Here is a 20,847-nt window from a genome sequence, read left to right as displayed (position 1 = left end):
CGCGCTTCACGCGTTTGTGAATTAGATCGGTAATTAGCTTGGTTTGTAGCATTTCTGGTTCTTCTACCTAAATTGCTTCGTCTTATAGGAGGCATATCAAATATAAATTATTTTTTCACTAATCACGAACTAAACAAACACTAACTAACTAAACACTCTGCACAAAACACGATTGTTGGTTGCCATGGATACGATCAGTATTATATTATAAATATTATAGGAAGGGCTATTTTAAAAAGAAAAGGGCTATTTTTAGGGTTTTTCCAGCAATAATTCTAATTTTTCTAGCCGTAAAAACCATCCTTGGACTTCAACGAACATTTGCGAACATTTGCGTTGTTTGTATGTCTATTTGCATGCATTTTTAAAAACATTTTAAATAAATGATTTATTTTATTTAAATGGTTGCCATTGACTACCAAAAATAATTTAGTTGACTATTTGCTGGATAGATAGCGCCTCTGTAATTTCATCACCACCTCGTCATATTTCTCTAATCCGATAACTTTCTCAAATTTTTCGTCCGTAAGAACCTTCTCCTGACAATTACGACCCAAACAAAAAAAGAATGAGCGAAATCGGTCCAGGCGTTGTTGAGTTATGCGCTTACCAAATTTTGCGATTCATTTTTATATATAAGATAAAACCATCGGGGCTTCAAGAAACCTCCGGGCCCCTGGCCACAAATAAAACTGTATAAAATGTTAATATTTAGGTACTTGTGGAACTAAATACTTCCACCTTTAATGTGCCTATTAGTACATCTAAAAGCTGAACACGAGACAACCATATTGAATATAGGTACTAGGTATACAAAATTGTAACAAATTACAAACTAACGAAAAGGCTTGAGATTATATAGGCATTTGAGTAAATATCTCAGCTATTAAGAACGAAAATAAATTGTTATTTACAAATTCATCGTATTTTCCTATGTAAAAATGAAATGTTTTGCCCTTCGGTGGTGGGGGTAACGTCAAACACGACGGCTCGTTTTTACGGCCGAGTGTGCGCTCCAGTATATCTTATCTATCTCAGTGCCTCGAGTTCAATATTATTAAGTATTAATTGTTATTACGATTTTGGGCTTCGGCAATTGGCATTTGCCAATTTGCCATTCCATTGGCACGTCAGGCGCCACGTCGACGCTGACAATTTCCCATCGATCAGTCATAAATGCATTATATTAAAAAAGTACAAAATTAAAAGAAAAGGGATTCGGTAATAACATGGCCGCCGAAGCGATACGAATAATCATGTAAACATAGTAAACAATAATCACCCGGCATCATGCGGATGCAGACTATCGGACTATTCGGACTGCAAAAAGCAATACGTTATAACAATAAGTACATTTTATGACTAATGACTTTCCTATGTTAATTTTTGGTGATAAAACTTGTACGTGTTAATGTTTATAATTTTATCCTTCTATAGTTCTATATTATGGTATTAAGTTTAATAGTAATCTAAATTGGGTACCTACTGGTACAAATTTACATTCTATAATTTAATCGCACAAGCCGCTACTGTCAAATCTAGTTCTAAAAAGATGATAATGTGCTTGGGTGTCAACTTATATTCGTTCAGTACGTTGTTTCTTATCACAGACTTCAACAACTGTATAGATGAAACATGTACGGTCCGCTAGCAATATTTGATAAGAAAATTCAAGGGTTCCCAAAATCTATTGCTAATAGTCAATTTGTTGCCTATCTTAATCCTGAAAATCTATTGCTAACGTTCAATTGTGTGTTTATTGCCTAACCGATTACCAAAAATCCATTGCTAACGTTCAATTGTGTGTTTATTGCCTAACCGATTACCAAAAATCTATTGCTAACGTTAAATTGTGTGTTTATGACAACCCGATTAGGTATCTAATATTATATTATATTGCTAGCCGCTAGGTATTAGATTCATACATTTGGTACTTATTTGACTGTAAGAATGTATTGCCGTTGTTCAATTTCTATACTTATCAGCTTATTACTATATATCCAATTGGCAATTATCGAAGAAATATATTTCTATAGTACATACTACCTAGTGTTTAATACACTATCTTTGTACATTTAGAGCAAAATTACTTTCACAAAAAATATTTCTATTGTTCAAAATGATATTATGCAATATGCATAAAGCATAGACTAGATTACTATAATAATGAAGACTTAGGAAGTCTGGAATAATTAATACCTAAACAATAAATTTGATAATAAGTTAATTCACTCCAATTTAAAATAAAAAGAGTTAAACGGATCATTCAGAACGTACAATTTGCTATGTTATCCGTTTGTAAGACACTAAGACAGAGACAAATAACAATGCATACTGCCATACTGATGTAGCTAGCAGCTACCTATGACAAAAAATATTTTGTAGTGTCCTCTTAATGTTTTTTGAACTCCTTGCTGGCGGGCGCCGGGCTTAACACATTCATCTGAAGATTTTGAATAAAACATATTAATGTAATATTCAATGGCTACACTGTTTAATAGTTGTGTAATCATAGATTTATGTATAAACCATGAACTAATGTCTAATATTAATATTCATAGTATATAGGTAGACACAGAACTATAGAATTATCTATGCACAGAACATTCTGTGGTACAGCAGCTGCTGATGTGTGCAATAAATATATTTTGATAACGGAAATCGCAATCAAATTCTGTGTTTTGAAGATTAATGATTATCATAGATTATAGTTTTCAGATTTTCAGATTTACAGTAATACAGTTGTAATTTTGTTATAGTCAATTTCTCGTTCTCTTATGTGTGATTAATATCGTCCGCAAATGGACGACCACAATAATTCTGAATAGAAAACATAATATTTACCCTTGTTATTTTGTAATTACTATAGGTACCTATTGTTCAGCATTAAAGGTTTTGAGACTTGTCATAAATTAAGTTATTATGTATGCATACAAAAATAAACATATAACTGCATAAAACTATAAAATAGTCAAGCACAGAGGTTCAAATTTTAGTCACAATACCATTTGCAGCTAGCTTCTGTTAAAATACTAAGTCCTTCATCCACAGCGAACATTCTTATTTACTTATCGTTTGAAAGTTTAAAAGTAAATCTAAGTTGTCGGATAACAAAAATCGTTTTCCTTCATTCAAAACAAATTACTTTAATTACAAATACTGTATTTTACTATAATATAAATACACAAATAGGTAGGTAATCTAGACAATCTAGTATTTTTCGGACAGGTTTCAACTTAGGGGGACCATTTCTTCACCAAACCTTTCCGTTTGGGCTCTTCTATGCGCATTCCTGAAGTCGGGGGCTTTTGAACACCCCTCCTTGATGTATTTTTGAAAATGTTTAATTTTTGTACAATGTTTCTGAAACTCAGGAACTGGGTAGTTTGAAGGTCGGTGATCAAATTTTGCGTCTTGTGTCGAGACCGTAGGAGCCGTTTTTCCCTGTAATTTGGGGCTTCAAAAGTTAAAAATTTACATTTTTTTCAGTTTTTTTATGGCATGGGCACTAGAATTTGGGGGCAATAAACCGTTTTTGTAGTTCAATGTTAAGAGGACTTTGCACCGGATCGATGGGTTCCAAGATCGAGTTATCCGACTTTTGGTTCGGGAGTTATAATTTTACATATGTTTTTAGTACTTAAAAAATTACGTAGTAACGTGTTTTTTGGATTTTTAATTTTCGATCGATCACTATGAAACTCGAGATTTTGGTATTTTAGCGTACGACAATTCAAAAAGGGTCTATGGTCGAAGTACGTACGACCATTATTTCACCCGTAATCTGAGAAGCAAAAAGTTGAATAACACAATATAAAGTTATTTTTCGTATAACCATGCGTTTCCTTATGGTATACATCTGTTTAATGTTTTAAGTAATAATTATTTTGAACTTTTTGTTTATATGCCACTTAAACAACACGTTTTCGTAACATCTAAATTTAAAACTTACAAAGTACCCTACGGGGATCAATTTTATCTCTTATGATTTTTGTCCTATCTATGACGGTTTTCCCGGGAAACAGTTCGTAAGCTAAACCATAGACCGGAAGCACCACGCATCGAATAATGCGACTAATGTACATTTTTTGAGAATTTCTTTAAAATACTTACGAGTCCGTCGCCAATTTCTAAGTAGTATGCAAATTTTCGTTATATTACGGTGAATTTAAATATGCAATCAGATGGCGGTGAGTCGTCTCGCGAAAACGTAGGGAGCTCACCATATACCGGAAGCACCACGCATCGAAATACGCGACTATTGTACATTTTTTAAAAAATTTTTTAAAATACTTACGAGTCCGTCGCCACTTTCTAAGTAGTATGCAAATTTTCGTTATAACACGGAGAATTTGAATATGCAATCAGATGGCGGTTAGTCGTCTCGCGAAAACGTAGGGACCTCCCCATAGACCAGGAACAATACGCATCGCAATACGCGACTAATGTACATTTTTTGAGAATTTTTTTAAAATACTTACGGGTCCGTCGCCACTTTCTAAGTAGTATGCAAATTTTCGTTATAACACGGAGAATTTGAATATGCAATTAGATGGCGGTGAGTCGTCTCGCGAAAACGTCGGGACCTCCCCATAGACCAGGAACAATACGCATCGAAATACGCGACTAATGTACATTTTTTGAGAATTTTTTTAAAATACTTACGGGTCCGTCGCCACTTTCTAAGTAGTATGCAAATTTTCGTTATAACACGGAGAATTTGAATATGCAATCAGATGGCGGTGAGTCGTCTCGCGAAAACGTCGGCACCTTACGAAAGGACGGCCACAGTTATAGAAATACGCGATTTATACGATGTCGGAGTTTAGTATTTTTTTAAAATAATTAAAGTTTTAAATAATGACTTTTTAAAAAAATAATAAACTGTTCCTTGTTTAATTCCCTCGGAGAACAAATCGACCTCTATGCAATATGTTCGTTCTGCCATCGGTTACCGTGGAAACTCATAATTCGCAATTTGGAAAATTACGTGTTCCAGCTGTTTCCCGGAAAACCGTCATAGATAGGACAAAAATCAAAAGAGATTAAATTGTTCTTTGTAGGGGACTTCATAAGTTCTATAATTAAGATTTTTTGAAAACGTGTTATTAAGGTGGCATATAAACAAAAAGTTCAAAATAATTATTACTTAAAACATTAAACAGATGTATACCATAAGGAAACGCATGGTTATACGAAAAATAACTTCATGTGTTATTCAATTTTTTGCTTCTCAGATTACGGGTGAAATAATGGTCGTACGTACTTCGGCCATAGACCCTTTTTGAATTATCGTACGCTAAAATACCAAAATCTCGAGTTTCATAGTGATCGATCGAAAATTAAAAATCCAAAAAACACGTTACTACGTAATTTTCTAAGTACTAAAAACATATTATGTAAAATTATAACTCCCGAACCAAAAGTCGGATAAACTCAATCTTGGAACCCATCGATCCGATGCAAAGTCCTTTTAACATTGAACTACAAAAACGGTTTATTGCCCCCAAATTCTAGTGCCCATGCCATAAAAAAAGAAAAAAAATGTAAATTTTGAACTTTAAAATTGAAAATAGTAAATACTGGGAAAAACGGCTCCTACGGTCTTGACACAAGACACCAAATTTGATCACCATCCTTCAAACTATCCAATTCCCGAGTTTCAGAAACATCGTACAAAAATTAAACATTTTCAAAAATACATCAAGGAGGGGTGTTCAAAGGCCCCCGACTTCGGGAATGCGCCTTAGAAGAGCCCAAACCGAAACGTTTGGTGAAGAAATTGTACCCTCGAGTTTTCTTACAAAAATTCATCTCAATGCGATTTAAAATTTTGGTAATTTTGATATAAATATCGAGGGAGTAAAGTTGTCCCTTGCAAAACAGTTTTTAACCATGTTAGGCGTATATTACCTTCCTTTGTTGTCTCTGACATGCGGGTATAGTGTATTAGACATTAGTGTCCTTTTAATGGGAAATCATTAATCAACTAAAAATAAACGTTCTATGTTATAATAATAATATATCCGTTGGCCTACAAGGTCATGAATTCTGGGTAAAACCGTTTAGTTATTAATTTGATACTAATATATATATATTATACTGAATGTTATCGTCTTTTATAAATAGAATTTAATTAAATCTAGAAGATTAAAATATTATTTATATAAGTTATAATGTTATAAGCAAATATATTTATAGTTTCTACAATGATATTATATATGTATCTATGCAGCAACTCGTCGACAATGTAAAATTAAGCTACTTATCAAAATAGCATAATAATTAATATTATATTTAATAATATAATATACAGAGTGTCACTGAAGTATATGACAAATAACTTCTATGACTTATGAGTATTGAGTAATAAGTAATAACATAATAATATATTACAATAATTGTCGACCAAGTGGATAGGCCGCGACATTGAACCCGTCGTTACTTGCATTGTTTCCGTTGTCACTTTTACTCACATGGGGTATTTTTTTCTAGTTGTTTTTCGTGTATTATATATTATTCGTGAATAAATAAATTAAAACCATCCTAGATGTAAATAATTGGTTACCAAATTTTTATTTAGACCATTATCATAAAATAAAATTACATTATAAAAAAATTATGAAAAACTATTATGGACAAAAAAAATGAGAATGAATTACTCGCACGGATTAACCAATATTGTCAGTCAATATTTCATAATATACGCAAATACAAGATGTTAAATTTGTATAGATATACAACGAATTAATATTATGGGATATTTGAATAATCCTTCCTTGGAATAAGATAAATAAGTTAAATGGTCATCCTTAATTTAAATTAATTTAAAGTGTTCGTTGTAGGCATTCCAAAGCAATCTGTTTTTTTTCTGTTTCGTAATTATACACATCAAAAATATTGTTTTTGTCGTTAAAATAAAAATGAATGAATAAGTAACAAAATAGTAAAATATAAGTTATATGTGTAAGTTATAAAATTATTTATGGCTCGGTACAAATTTGAACGATACAGTTTTGACAAAATCAAAACGTATTATTTCGTTCACGTCGTATTTTATTATTTCTTAAAAATTCTAGTTTTACCCATATTTCACGCCTTATTTTTTTTATTTGACTACTACTGCCAATTTTTTATAGGTATCTTTTTGTACGTTTTTAAGTACATCAATAAACTTATAGATATTTTGATGAGCAGAATAAAATAAACAGTTAAATTTTAAATGGAAAGCTTCACAGCTATTTGTTGTACGTAAAATTGAACCTGATTACATAGCCCATAAAGAAGGAGGATAGTCACAACCGTGGGTTATATATGTATTTTAAATGTAATCAGTAAATGCTTCTATAGTTCTATTATTCCATTTTGTGGTAAAATTGATACTATATAATGTTAAATCACCTTAATTACAAATACTGTATTTTAATATAATATAAATACAAAAATGACAAATATGTAGATAATCTAGACAATCTAGTATTCTTTGAACAGGTTTCAACTTAGAGGGACCATTTCTTCACCAAACGTTTCGGTTTGGGCTCTTCTAAGGCGCATTCCTGAAGTCGGGGGCTTTTGAACACCCCTCTTGATGTATTTTTGAAAATGTTTAATTTTGTACGATGTTTCTGAAACTCGGGAATTGGATAGTTTGAAGGTCGGTGATCAAATTTGGCAGTATTCACTATTTTCAATTTTAAAGTTCAAAATTTACATTTTTTTTCTTTTTTTATGGCATGGACACTAGAATTTGGGGGCAATAAACCGTTTTTGTAGTTCAATGTTAAAAGGACTTTGCATCGGATCGATGGGTTCCAAGATCGAGTTTATCCGACTTTTGGTTCGGGAGTTATAATTTTACATAATATGTTTTTAGTACTTAGAAAATTACGTAGTAACGTGTTTTTTGGATTTTTAATTTTCGATCGATCACTATGAAACTCGAGATTTTGGTATTTTAGCGTACGATAATTCAAAAAGGGTCTATGGCCGAAGTACGTACGACCATTATTTCACCCGTAATCTGAGAAGCAAAAAATTGAATAACACATGAAATTATTTTCGTATAACCATGCGTTTCCTTATGGTATACATCTGTTTAATGTTTTAAGTAATAATTATTTTGAACTTTTTGTTTATATGCCACCTTAATAACACGTTTTCAAAAAATCTTAATTATAGAACTTATGATCCCCCTACAAAGAACAATTTAATCTCTTTTGATTTTTGTCCTATCTATGACGGTTTTCCCGGGAAACAGCTGGAACACGTAATTTTCCAAATTGCGAATTATGAGTTTCCACGGTAAACCGATGGCAGAACGAACATATTGCATAGAGGTCGATTTGTTCTCCGAGGGAATTTAAACAAGGAACAGTTTATTATTTTTTAAAAAGTCATTATTTAAAACTTTAATTATTTTAAAAAATACTAAACTCCGACATCGTATAAATCGCGTATTTCTATAACTGTGGCCGTCCTTTCGTAAGGTGCCGACGTTTTCGCGAGACGACTCACCGCCATCTGATGCATATTCAAATTCTCCGTTTTATAACGAAAATTTGCATACTACTTAGAAGTGGCGACGGACCCGTAAGTATTTTAAAAAAATTCTCAAAAAATGTACATTAGTCGCGTATTTCGATGCGTATTGTTCTGGTCTATGGGGGGTCCCGACGTTTTCGCGAGACGACTCACCGCCATCTAATTGCATATTCAAATTCTCCGTGTTATAACGAAAATTTGCATACTACTTAGAAAGTGGCGACGGACCCGTAAGTATTTTAAAAAAATTCTCAAAAAATGTACATTAGTCGCGTATTGCGATTATGCGTATTGTTCCTGGTCTATGGGGAGGTCCCTACGTTTTCGCGAGACGACTAACCGCCATCTGATTGCATATTCAAATTCTCCGTGTTATAACGAAAATTTGCATACTACTTAGAAAGTGGCGACGGACTCGTAAGTATTTTAAAAAATTTTTTAAAAAATGTACAATAGTCGCGTATTTCGATGCGTGGTGCTTCCGGTATATGGTGAGCTCCCGACGTTTTCGCGAGACGACTAACCGCCATCTGATTGCATATTCAAATTCTCCGTGTTATAACGAAAATTTGCATTTTACTTAGAAAGTGGCGACGGACTCGTAAGTATTTTAAAAAATTTTTTAAAAAATGTACAATAGTCGCGTATTTCGATGCGTGGTGCTTCCGGTATATGGTGAGCTCCCGACGTTTTCGCGAGACGACTAACCGCCATCTGATTGCATATTCAAATTCTCCGTGTTATAACGAAAATTTGCATTTTACTTAGAAAGTGGCGACGGACTCGTAAGTATTTTAAAAAATTTTTTAAAAAATGTACAATAGTCGCGTATTTCGATGCGTGGTGCTTCCGGTATATGGTGAGCTCCCGACGTTTTCGCGAGACGACTAACCGCCATCTGATTGCATATTCAAATTCTCCGTGTTATAACGAAAATTTGCATACTACTTAGAAAGTGGCGACGAACTCGTAAGTATTTTTTATTATTTTTTTTTAATTGATGTTTGGTATTTTGTTAGTGGATGGTTTTTCTGAAATCGTGCGCCATCTGTTGGTTTATGACTATTTTGTATTTTTTTTTGATTTTAGACTAGTTTGGGAACCTTGTATACGCTTATCAAATATTGCTAGCGGAACATACGTGATGAAACTATAGTTGATGACTTAAAAAATATAAATCTTTGATCTGATATATAATATTGTGTCGAATGAGACTTGTTTCATCGCTTGCTTCTTATTGTATTTCTACCAGATTATCAGTAAGTAAAATTTATTATATTAATATTTTACTTTAATATGTCATGTTAAATTGTACATACCAGACATTAAGTATTTTGCATAATGTTATTATCAAAATCTTCTCCGATTCCCCTATTTGGTATTTATCAGGAATAAATATACCACATCAAATGTAAAAATGTTTTAATTATTACCATTTAATCTGAGTCCCTAGCAATTAAATATCTATAATTTGATATTTTACTTTTATTTTATTTTGGTTTAATATTAAATTATTATCATATTGAACGGTGGTGGCCTTTGGTTGTTAGAGTAATATAAGTAATAATAATAAAGTATATTGTAAAAATATACTATGTACACGAGTGTCAAGTATGTATCATATTTATGTAACTTAAAGCATTAAACTCTGTTAGTTGTATTTAAATAAGCTAAATAAGTAGGTATAAATACGATTATACAAATATCTCTATTAATGTATGCGTTTTTTTTGTAAATTAAAAATTAACCTGACCTAACCTATTGTATACGTTTTTTCTTCTCACCAAAAATGTGTTCATCACACCACTGCCTAGCTGAATATTAAATTATGTCAATAATCAATATTAACTTGCAGATCTGATTCAGGATTTTCAACTAACCTTAAATAGAAATTAAACATACAACTGTCGTATTCTCCGATTACTCGGACGTATACCAAAATAAAGTAAAACCAAAAATGATGTGAAATACTTTATTTGAACGCGACGTCCAGTGGTGATCGATTCACACGATCACCACCACTGACCCCCTTGCTGCCTTAACCATATCTCTTATATACTAAATTTACAATTGAGTAACTATCGATTGTTACATCTTTCTCTTACTATACTTATTACATTTCATACACCTTAACTTACGTAATTATTATTTTAACCCGATTAATAACAAATTTTATTTACATTTCTTACTACTATGCTAACTAAAATATAAAAGTTTATCAACACTATATTTCACAATTGTTATCTTAACCTATTTAAATTCTTTTTTTCTATTATTGCTTAATAATTATGGAAATTCATTAAATCATAATACAACACTACCAACTTCTTATTTTTTATCACTATGGTTAAAATTTAAAAAAATATTATGTTAGTTTCAAATATTTAATGATGATATTGATTATTTGTTTAGGAGCTGAAGATACTCCATAAATAACAATTATAAAATATTTGTAGTCGAGGTTCATTGTAGTAAGGTATAGATGTATAGTCATGAAGTTTCAGAAATGGCAGAATCTGAACTACTCAGGAATTCAAATGCAGCACGGCCAGTTAAAAGAAAAGTGAATGGTAATATTTTAAACAAATTTTTATCTAAAATAAAATAATTTTACAATACTTAATATTATTTAAAATTAGGTACCTACCTAGAGTGTTAATAACGTATCTTAAAACTTACCAAAATGTTTACTCATATAATATTTGAATGTTCTATTATTTTCAGATATTGATGAACTATCAGTTGTATTTGATGTTGATGAAAACCCTAAACCAAGGCCGTCAAGTATAAAAAAAATAAAAGTTCCAACTACCAGTAATACACTACAGAGTTCAGATATACAGAAATACAGAATACCTACAGGCCTACAGAGATCATATCATGGAGTTGCTTACCAAGTGCAGTGGATGATGGTAGTTGCACTCGAAGCTCAGGCGAGAACGAAAGATGAAAGTGGTACTTTTGAATTTAAAACAAAAGATTTTAAAACAGAAGACCCTGATGCTGGAAAGTTTGATGATTTGGTTTGGAGATATGAAACTGATCAGCCAAATTTATATGAGTGTAATTTTTTACAAGCCAAACATATATTAAATAAAGAAAAAAAAATTACTCTCGAGCAGTTACTCGGACCCAAACAAAAAAAAAACTCCCTAAACTCAAATAAAAAAGACAAACGTCCATTTGCCTTAGAAAAATACTTTCTTTCATACAGAGATGAATTAAAGATAAAATATATTCAAAATGGTAAAATAAATAAACTAATTATTGCTACAAATATTGATTTTGATGATGATCTGAAAAATAGTTTTGATCAACTACAAGATGATATTCCAATCTTAGATTTTATACAAAAAGAGACTGGAAATTTGAAATTTAAAAAAGGTAATTTTCCTCATCAGAAAATAATAAAGGAGCAACTAAAAAATACTTATGATTTAATTAAGATAGCAATGGATTTGGGAAAGTGTGTACTAACCAATGAACCTTTAAAAAAAGATAGCACTCTTATCAGCTATTGGAGTGTTTTAGAAAAAAATAGAGTAATTGAACCTTCTAGAAAATTTCATTCTCATTTTATCAAAAATCATCAAAATTTGTCTAAAGAAGCAAAACAACTGAGAGTGGCTTTTTTTCAAGAAGCATTTACTAATACGAGAGAGTCTTTAGGTTTTAATGTTAATTATGAAATATCTAACCCTAAAGAACTTGCTGAACAAATTGCCTCAAAAATTATTCAATCATATAAGGATTCCAAAAATAATGTTACTATTTATACATCACAAAAAGTACAAGATAATTGTATTAATGATCTGGCAGGGTATGTTCTCATTGAGAAAAATGGTGGAGTGCGATTCAATTCTAAGTTTTGGGCATTAAAAGATAATGAACTACCAAGTGATAGTTTAAAAACTTTTAGAGACGAGCTAAAATTTCAATTCGAATCTCAAATTAAAAATACAAAAAGTCATAAATTAAAAACTTTAAAAAAAGAACAATTAGATGTCATTATTAATAAATTCAAAGAATATGAGTTTAATATTGGCAATAAAGATAATTTTAAGACCTGTAAAGAAATGTTAGGAGATAAAGATTCTTTTTGGATAAGTGTAGCAAACTTTGAATTTAATGATTTTGAACGACCTAACCTTGATCAATCATTTTCTAAATTACCAAGTCATGAATTAAAGGACATAGAAAAAGATATAAACAATTTTTTTAATCAATTAGTATTTGTAACTAATTGTTCTCAAGAGATGTTAAATGAATTTATCAAAAAAAAATGTTCTTGGTTTGTAGGATTTGAAACTGATTACGTTGCGTTTGAGTTTCAATCCAAAATAGCTGATGCTTTAAACTTTAAAGCAAAAGAATTTATTTCAACAGCTGAAGATGTTTCACAATTTTTTGATAATGCTAAACAACAAATTGCTCGACTAATACTTATTGGTCCTAGTTTAGTATACCGTGCAGAAATTAAAAAATATGATATAATTTTTAAAGAAAATGCAATGGTATTGAAGTTATGTGAATTTTTAACTTATCAATCCAAAAAACAAATTTTTCATATTGTTAATAAGGAAAGTAAATTAAGTTCTATTAAAGTACTTCAAATGTTGGAATGTATGCATGAATATCAAAAGGATGGTAGTTATATTTTTATTAGATTAATCTCTCTATTACATTTACAAGATTGCGTAATAAAGGCATTTGAATCAAAAATATCAAACAATTTGCTTGTCATTGAATGTGAAATTGTTAAGATAAATTTACAAAAATTGTTCTATCAATTATTGCAAATAATGAAGTCCAATAATAAAAAAAAAATTATTTTTATTGCCCAAGAAAATGATCCTCTAGCTGGTAAATTTAAAAATAATTTTTCTAATTATGATTGGTATAATGATGAAAGAAATAATTTAATTGATCTTACTTGTGATTCTCAAAAAAAACTTCTGAAAAAAGGAAAAGCCATATTTCAAGGAAAGAAAGTAAGTTTAGATCCATTAATAGACAATGAGTCAAAACTGCTAATAAATGGAGAAATATTATGTAAGATTATTAATAATGAGATGATAGAGATAGGAAAAGCAATTACAGATTCTATATATGATGATGTTAAGGATTATTATATTGACCGAACATTTCATCGGAAAGTTAAAATTAGGAAAGATTATAAAAACAAAAAAATTAAGTTTCTTGAGACCAAAAGCAGTGAAATAAATGAGCAAGAGCTTGTACTATATAATGATATATTATTAATTTCTAATACATGTGAGATTTTTAAAGAATTATGTACTAAGTACAAACAACATAATATTCATTGGGTCATAAATGAAACTAATGATTTGATATGGAACCAATCTTATGGTTCTTTATCTTCATTACGCAAGATTTTAGATACATATGAACAAAGTGTTCAAGAGTATAAACCAGAGAAAATTACAGATATCACAGACAGAGTAATCATTCTTACTGCTGAACCTGGTATGGGTAAGTCTTTTGTATTGAATTATTTAGTACTAAAGACAAAAGAATCAGACCCTTCTTTATGGGTTATACGGATTAACTTAATTGATTGTTCAACTGAATTAGAAAGAGAAATAGAGAAGAACAAAAAAATTGACGAAGCAGACGCTATAAGATTCTTATACAAAGTTGTAGGGTTTAAACTCCTTAATAAAAAAACAAAAGAAAAGATGATAGAAAAAATTCTAAGTGCTATAAACATACAAGATGGTAAAATAGGTATGAAATTTCACGGAGAAGAAATTCATGTTTCAAACTTGTTAGAAATAAGACTATTTAATAACTTTTATAATCAGGGAAGGATTATTTTGCTGTTTGATGGATTTGATGAGATTTGTCCTGACTATGAAGAAAAAACTATTGAGTTACTGCAAACTTTAAAAAACACCAAAGTTAAAAAGCTATGGATAACAAGTCGTTATGCTACTAGTGTAACACTAGAAGATAAACTTAGTGTATTTTCATATTCATTAAAGCCTTTCCTTGCAGAAGAACAGAATAGTTTTTTTAGAAAATTTTGGAAAGCAGAGTTGGATTTCCGTGAATTAGACGAGCAACGGGCACTGGTTTTTATTAACGAATTACAAGATAAGCTCCCTGAATCCATAGATTTTATGAGTATACCACTACACGCCTATATGATTGCTGAAGTTTTTAAAGACGCGTTTAAGGATTTTCATGATTCTAAGGAGCAAAATATGTCTGATGAATGTAAACAGAAAATTGAAAAGCAAGACTTGGTTACTTTATATGATAAGTTTTTTTATATTAAATTTCGTAAAATTCGCTTTGGAGAAAAGAAGTCTGAGATTAACAACTCTGAGATAGACATGAAGAATATGATTAAAGGAGTATACGAAAACTCTATAAAAAATCATAGAATATTAGGTTTGTATGCAATATTTAACCATAACGAAGTAGAGAAATTAGTTTCTCCAGAAGAAAGAAAAGAGGCATCTAAGTTTATGAACAATGTAAAATTATGTAACGAAAAAACAGGTATTATTGAACAAGTTGTTAATAATAAGCCTAGTTTCGTTCATCGTACTTTTGCTGAATATTTTGTTTCTAGTTATTTTTGGGAAAAATTTAAATCAGTTGAAAAAGATTTCGAGAACTGTATTGAAAAATTTATTATTAATAACCTAATTAAGGACAATAGGATACAAATTTCTCGGTTTCTTCAATTAGAAGCAAAAAAAGATTTCGAAAGTAATATCAATTTACCTTTTATGCAGGATAAGCTGAGAATCCTATTTATCAAACTTCTTGATCAAACAAAACAATATGATAAACAATCCACTAAACTGTTATTTGGAATAATTGAATTTTCTAATTTGAAACACGATGATTATCTAGACGTTGAGGGAAATGATCGACTAAAATTATTATGTTTATCAGCTGAAATGGGGTACATAAAACTTGCCAATGGTATAGGAACAAAACTTACTGAAACATATTTAAAAAATTGTTTAAACCGTGATAAATGGTTTTTCAGTCCCTTATGGCTGGCGACTAAAAATGCTCACAAAAACGTTGTACAATTTCTTGTCGAAAAATTTTCTTATAGTGCTTATTGGAAGGATAAAGATAACGCAATTTTAATTAATCGTATAATTCAAAGGAGAAACTTTAAAGTTCTCAGGTCTTGTTTAAAATTCAATATACTTAATGGTAAACCTTATATTGATGAAAATAACAAAGAATCTTTGCCAATTTCTAAACTTCTTGATTCAAATGCCCCGCTAGATGTGGTAAAATTGTTGATAGAAAAAACAGATAGTGATCATTTTAAAGCAGTTCCCTCTAATTCTTACACTATGTTTCATATGATCATGTTTTCCCACAAATATGATAAGGAAATAACGGAGATACTTATAAAAAAAGGTTGTAATTTTAGTGAAGCTATAAATCTTTTGATTTTCGAATTTATCGGTTCGAGCCTTTGTCATCCTATTCAATCACGGAGGTTGGCTTATTATAATAACTCTTCTTTTTGTACTGAACAAGAATTTTTGAGTTTATTTGAAAAAATCGAACTGTTACTAAAATGTGGTATAGGATATAATTGTTTAAATTGTAATAACAGTTATGTAACAACACTACAATATGCCGAGCAAATATACTACATACATAAGCTTTTAGAAGGAGTATATAAATTACACAAACAGAATAACGACAAAAGTAAGAGTCCAATTGATACGGTACTAAAATTAATTATCGATTGTATTAGTGGGTCTTCTGACTTTGAAAGTTATGACATTGATAAACCAAGTAATATAAATCTAATATTTAGTCGTAAATTCTATCATTATTCAGATGGTATTTGTGAAAATGTATCCCTACTACCTTCTGAATTGTTACAAGAACTAGGTTTGAATGAGGAAATTAACACTAATCTTATAGAAGACAGTTTAAATGAATTACGTTCTTATATCAGTAATGCCGAAGAGGAAATTGATCAATTTAAAACGTATCGTGATAGCAAGATTTATAACGATATTTTAAATGGTTATGAAGAAATGTTTCAATACTCGTATAATCTATTTTCCAATAAAGAAGAGAAAAAAGAACGATTTAAATCTCTTAATCCGTTTGTAAGAAGATTGCTTAAACGGGTATTACATTTGTACATTTTCCAGGATTATGAAGTTGATGATGCATTAGAAGAGTTATCAGATGAAGTATTAAAATTCAGTAATATAATAGATTGGCAAAAAAAAAATGCACATCTCAAAAAATCTATTAATACTGAAAATATATTAAATATATTAGCTCTGAAAAGCATAGATACAAATGAAAACTTACAACATTTTGTATTAAAAATCCATGATTCTTACGGTATTTCATATTTAAATACTGCTTGGTCGTATTTACGTTTTATAGGTAAGGAAAGAATAATGGGAATATTAAAACTTATGTTCAAATTCTCGGATCAATCATTAAAAGTATTTGAATTACTAAAGAAACTCGATAGTTTTTATAAGACTCTTACTGAAGCTATTGAAAATCAAAATTATGAAAAGGTAAATAATATATTACAAGATATAATACCGGATCATTTCATAAAGGCAATTATTAACGGTCAAGATGACAAATTTGGTTCACCATTACACTATGCTGCTTTTAAAGGTGATATAATTACCACCCAAATTCTTTTAAAATATGGAGTAAATCCTAATCTTAAACTAATGGAAAATAGTGAACTATTATGTACTACAGAGGAAACTGAAGAATATTATGATCTAATTGGTAAGACTTCATTAGATTTAGCAACGAAATATGGTCACGAAGAAGTTGCTAAGATTTTATTAAGTCACGGTGCTGATGCTTACACTTAAGACTAATGGGGAAGAACACCATTTTGTACTTAGGTTTATAAAGATTTATCAAAAATGAAAAAAAATTCTGTTAGAGAAAAAATCAAATTCTGCTATTTATCTCTTTCCTACACAACAATTTTGGTAAATGAATGCCATACTTACATCATAGGCAGAAATCGGGGGGACTAAGCCCTCAGAAATTTAAGGTACAGCTACTCAGTACATTACCAAAGTATAATGAGCATATATTGCTCAGTCCTCTCCCCCAGTAATTTCATCAAATTTCTGCTTATGGACTTGCTATACCAATTGAAATTTTAAAAAACAACTTTTAATCATAGTAAAATTAACTTGTTTTAAGCTTAAAAATATTTTTTAAAAACATCCAATTCTTTTTTGTTTGAATTCTGTGGTGGTGGGATGACCTATGACACTGTGCATGAAAAGGGCATACACCTAAAATAATAAAAATTTTATAGTTAAATAAATCATATTTTTTTAAATATTGTGAAATTCAACAAAACAATTCCTTATCATTCCTAAGCATAAAAGAACTTTATAAATTGTACATATTCATTCGGGTCTTACTTCTCATTTGAATTGTAACTGTTGCACCTTCTCCTCTTTGACCTTAATAGCTGATGAGCTGACTGTACCATTCCAACCTAACAATTATAGTCAAAATTCTCCAACTAACAGTGTAGGTAGTGGAATTAGTTAATATATTTCATATTTATTTTCATGTACAATTGTTGATATGTTTGATGTATATTTAAATAAGTTAATAAAATAATATTATATAAGAAACAACCTAGAACTTAATGTATCATATTTGTATTATAAATAGTTAAATTTAACTATTTCAATTTATGTTAAATTTTATTCAAAAATGTACTATCTATTTGATAAATATCTCATTGCAACTAATTTAAAAATTGTACGTTACTGACCATCTTATAATTAATTTTTTAATGGGTATTTATTGTATATCAAAAAATAAATAAACAAGTATACAAAAAAATTTTAAATATTCTTATTTAGGCTGTAATTTTAAGAATTTTCATGGATTATTAATTATTATTAAATAATACTAGTGACCTACACCCTATGTAATATACCAGTGTACCTATATTATAATCTAGTCTGTTTATTTATCTATTCCATTTTTGATGTACTTCTTTATATTATATTTATTTATTGCAATTTTTGTTTTAATTACTATAGTTCTAATTAACAATTAGTTCTACAGGTATGTCTATTTATGTTTTTGTATTATAGTCAGACGTGATACAATTTTTACGAAATATCTAAAATATTATAAAATTTATAAATGTATACCAACTTGGCTCTTAATAGTACTCCAGTACTCCACCATTACCGATAATAGATTATCCTCAGTGGTGAGACGAACCATCTAACCATGTTATATATATAATCATTGATTACTTATTGAAATTGTATTTTTCTTTTGGCCAATAAATATTATTATTATTATTATAATTACAAAATAAAACTTATTTACGCTATGACTATAATAGACCTTATATAATATTTTATACTCAGAGTAAAACTTATAAGGACTATGACAATGGCCGATTATGTTACCGCTTATAGTAAGGGACATGAAAACTGGCATATAACCTCTGAGATCATAGTGGTAGAATCGTCTAATACTCTAATGCAGGGGTCGGCAAGTAAATTCTATTGGAGTCCTAAAATTTAAAATAATTAAACGATGAGGTCCAGTGAAAAAAATCTTTTTCAAATGTTTTTATTTGAAAAATAGCACTATACAAATAAAAATAATTATCTAGTTATTATAATTAATTTAAATTAAAAAATTACAATATTAGGTAAATAATAATAATTTTGTACTAAAATAATAATGATTTACCAGGTAATTCTTTTTCTTAGCCAGTTTTTTGAAATCAAAAACTCGCGGAGAACACCTTAGGCGCAAAGTATCCTCGAGGCGAGAATCCATTAATTTTACATTTATGAAATCGTAATAGAACCGATAATCAGGTACCTATCCGATAAAATATTTTCAATAACTACGATTCAACTATTATAATTTGGGTTTAAAAATGAAATGAAATATACATTTTCTATCAACAATAATAATACAATAACATGATAGGTACGTCAATAATATTAATGGGTACAGAGTTATGCCTTCCGCGGTCTGCCAGTTGCCGACCCTTGCTCTAATGTGTTTTCAAACCTTTAAAAACTATAGACACGTAAATTAAAAAAACATATTTTCAACCCCACACAAAACGTATAGGAATATAGCAATTGCAAAAGTTTATAACGTGAAATCTGAAAAATCAAAAATGGAACTTTAATTCGTTAATAACGTGTACAATACACATATTTTATGCTGTACCTACACGCGAAGGACACCGCAGATTTAGTAACGTGGTCTGTAGACTGTATTTAGGGCGAAGGTAGCAGTATAACAAAATTCACACACCAGTTTTCATGTCCTCGACTAATTTTGAAATTGCCTACGATAATACAAATGTTTTTAGCTTCTCTCTTATATTCATTTATATTAAGAACCACTTATATTTATATAATATTTATGTTAATGTTAAATTATAAGTGTTAAAAAAAATTATTGATTGTAAACTGATATGCGTGTGCAACTCCTACGTACGACTGATCTAAGGAATTTGCTGAATAAACCCTTTAAACCGGACGACCAGATCGTATAGCGAGGACACACACACACATAATAGCCAATAGGCAGTCTTAAAATAGCGCTTTTCAGGGACAGTCTTTTCCCTTTCAGAGTAGGCATTTTCATAAATTTAACAGATATAATTTAATAAAGAATTTTGTGCCAAAGTAATTTAATCTCTATTATTTGTTGCGGATTCTCTAAGTGGTACGCGTTCCATAGAAGTTTAATACTTTGATAAATTATAATGCTTTATATTATACCTATATATAATGTCTTATTTTGATCTTTTGTTTATTAGTTTTTGATAATATCTAGTAGGTGCCATTCTATAATATACATACACATTATTTTTCATTTTTTAATATCATCAAATTTACATAGAATTTATACACCTCTCGATGTACCTATGTAGTATAATATTCAACGGGTGGTATCGCAAAGTCGGACACTGGTGCTCCGAGATATGTACAACCCCGACCAGTTTTCGTCTGACGAGTGGGTCAACTTAGCTGAAAAGAGTATCCAGAACATTGTGTAATATTACTTAATTAATTCAGTGGTGCGTACGAAAAAATAGAGATGCATCGTTGTGTCAAATTTTTAAGTGGTAATGTTAATCTTTGTACCAGATAGCAACGCTTTTTACAATCTGTGACAGTAAAACTTACTTATTGAATAAGTAAATTTTAAGAATAAATATATTATACTGTTAAGTAATGGTAATTATTAATTTATCGATATGAAATGATGGAAAATTTTAGGATT

General features: G+C 29.9%; 1 protein-coding gene across 1 annotated transcript; it reads left to right on the top strand.

The window, feature by feature from the left end:
* The first annotated feature begins 9,657 nt into the window (after window positions 1-9,657).
* Window positions 9,658-18,893, top strand: LOC114119338 (uncharacterized). The gene is made up of 3 exons (XM_050210016.1): window positions 9,658-9,800; window positions 10,954-11,111; window positions 11,266-18,893. The coding sequence occupies exons 2-3, from the start codon at window positions 11,024-11,026 to the stop codon at window positions 17,409-17,411; spliced, it is 6,234 nt and encodes a 2,077-aa protein (XP_050065973.1). The 5' UTR covers window positions 9,658-9,800; window positions 10,954-11,023; the 3' UTR covers window positions 17,412-18,893.
* The last annotated feature ends 1,954 nt before the right edge of the window (window positions 18,894-20,847 follow it).

The sequence above is a fragment of the Aphis gossypii genome, unplaced genomic scaffold (assembly GCF_020184175.1).
Source record: "Aphis gossypii isolate Hap1 unplaced genomic scaffold, ASM2018417v2 Contig00690, whole genome shotgun sequence".
Taxonomy (NCBI): domain Eukaryota; kingdom Metazoa; phylum Arthropoda; class Insecta; order Hemiptera; family Aphididae; genus Aphis; species Aphis gossypii.
The sequence above is the reverse complement of the archived record's forward strand: the minus strand, read 5'-3'. Positions and strand labels throughout refer to the sequence as shown.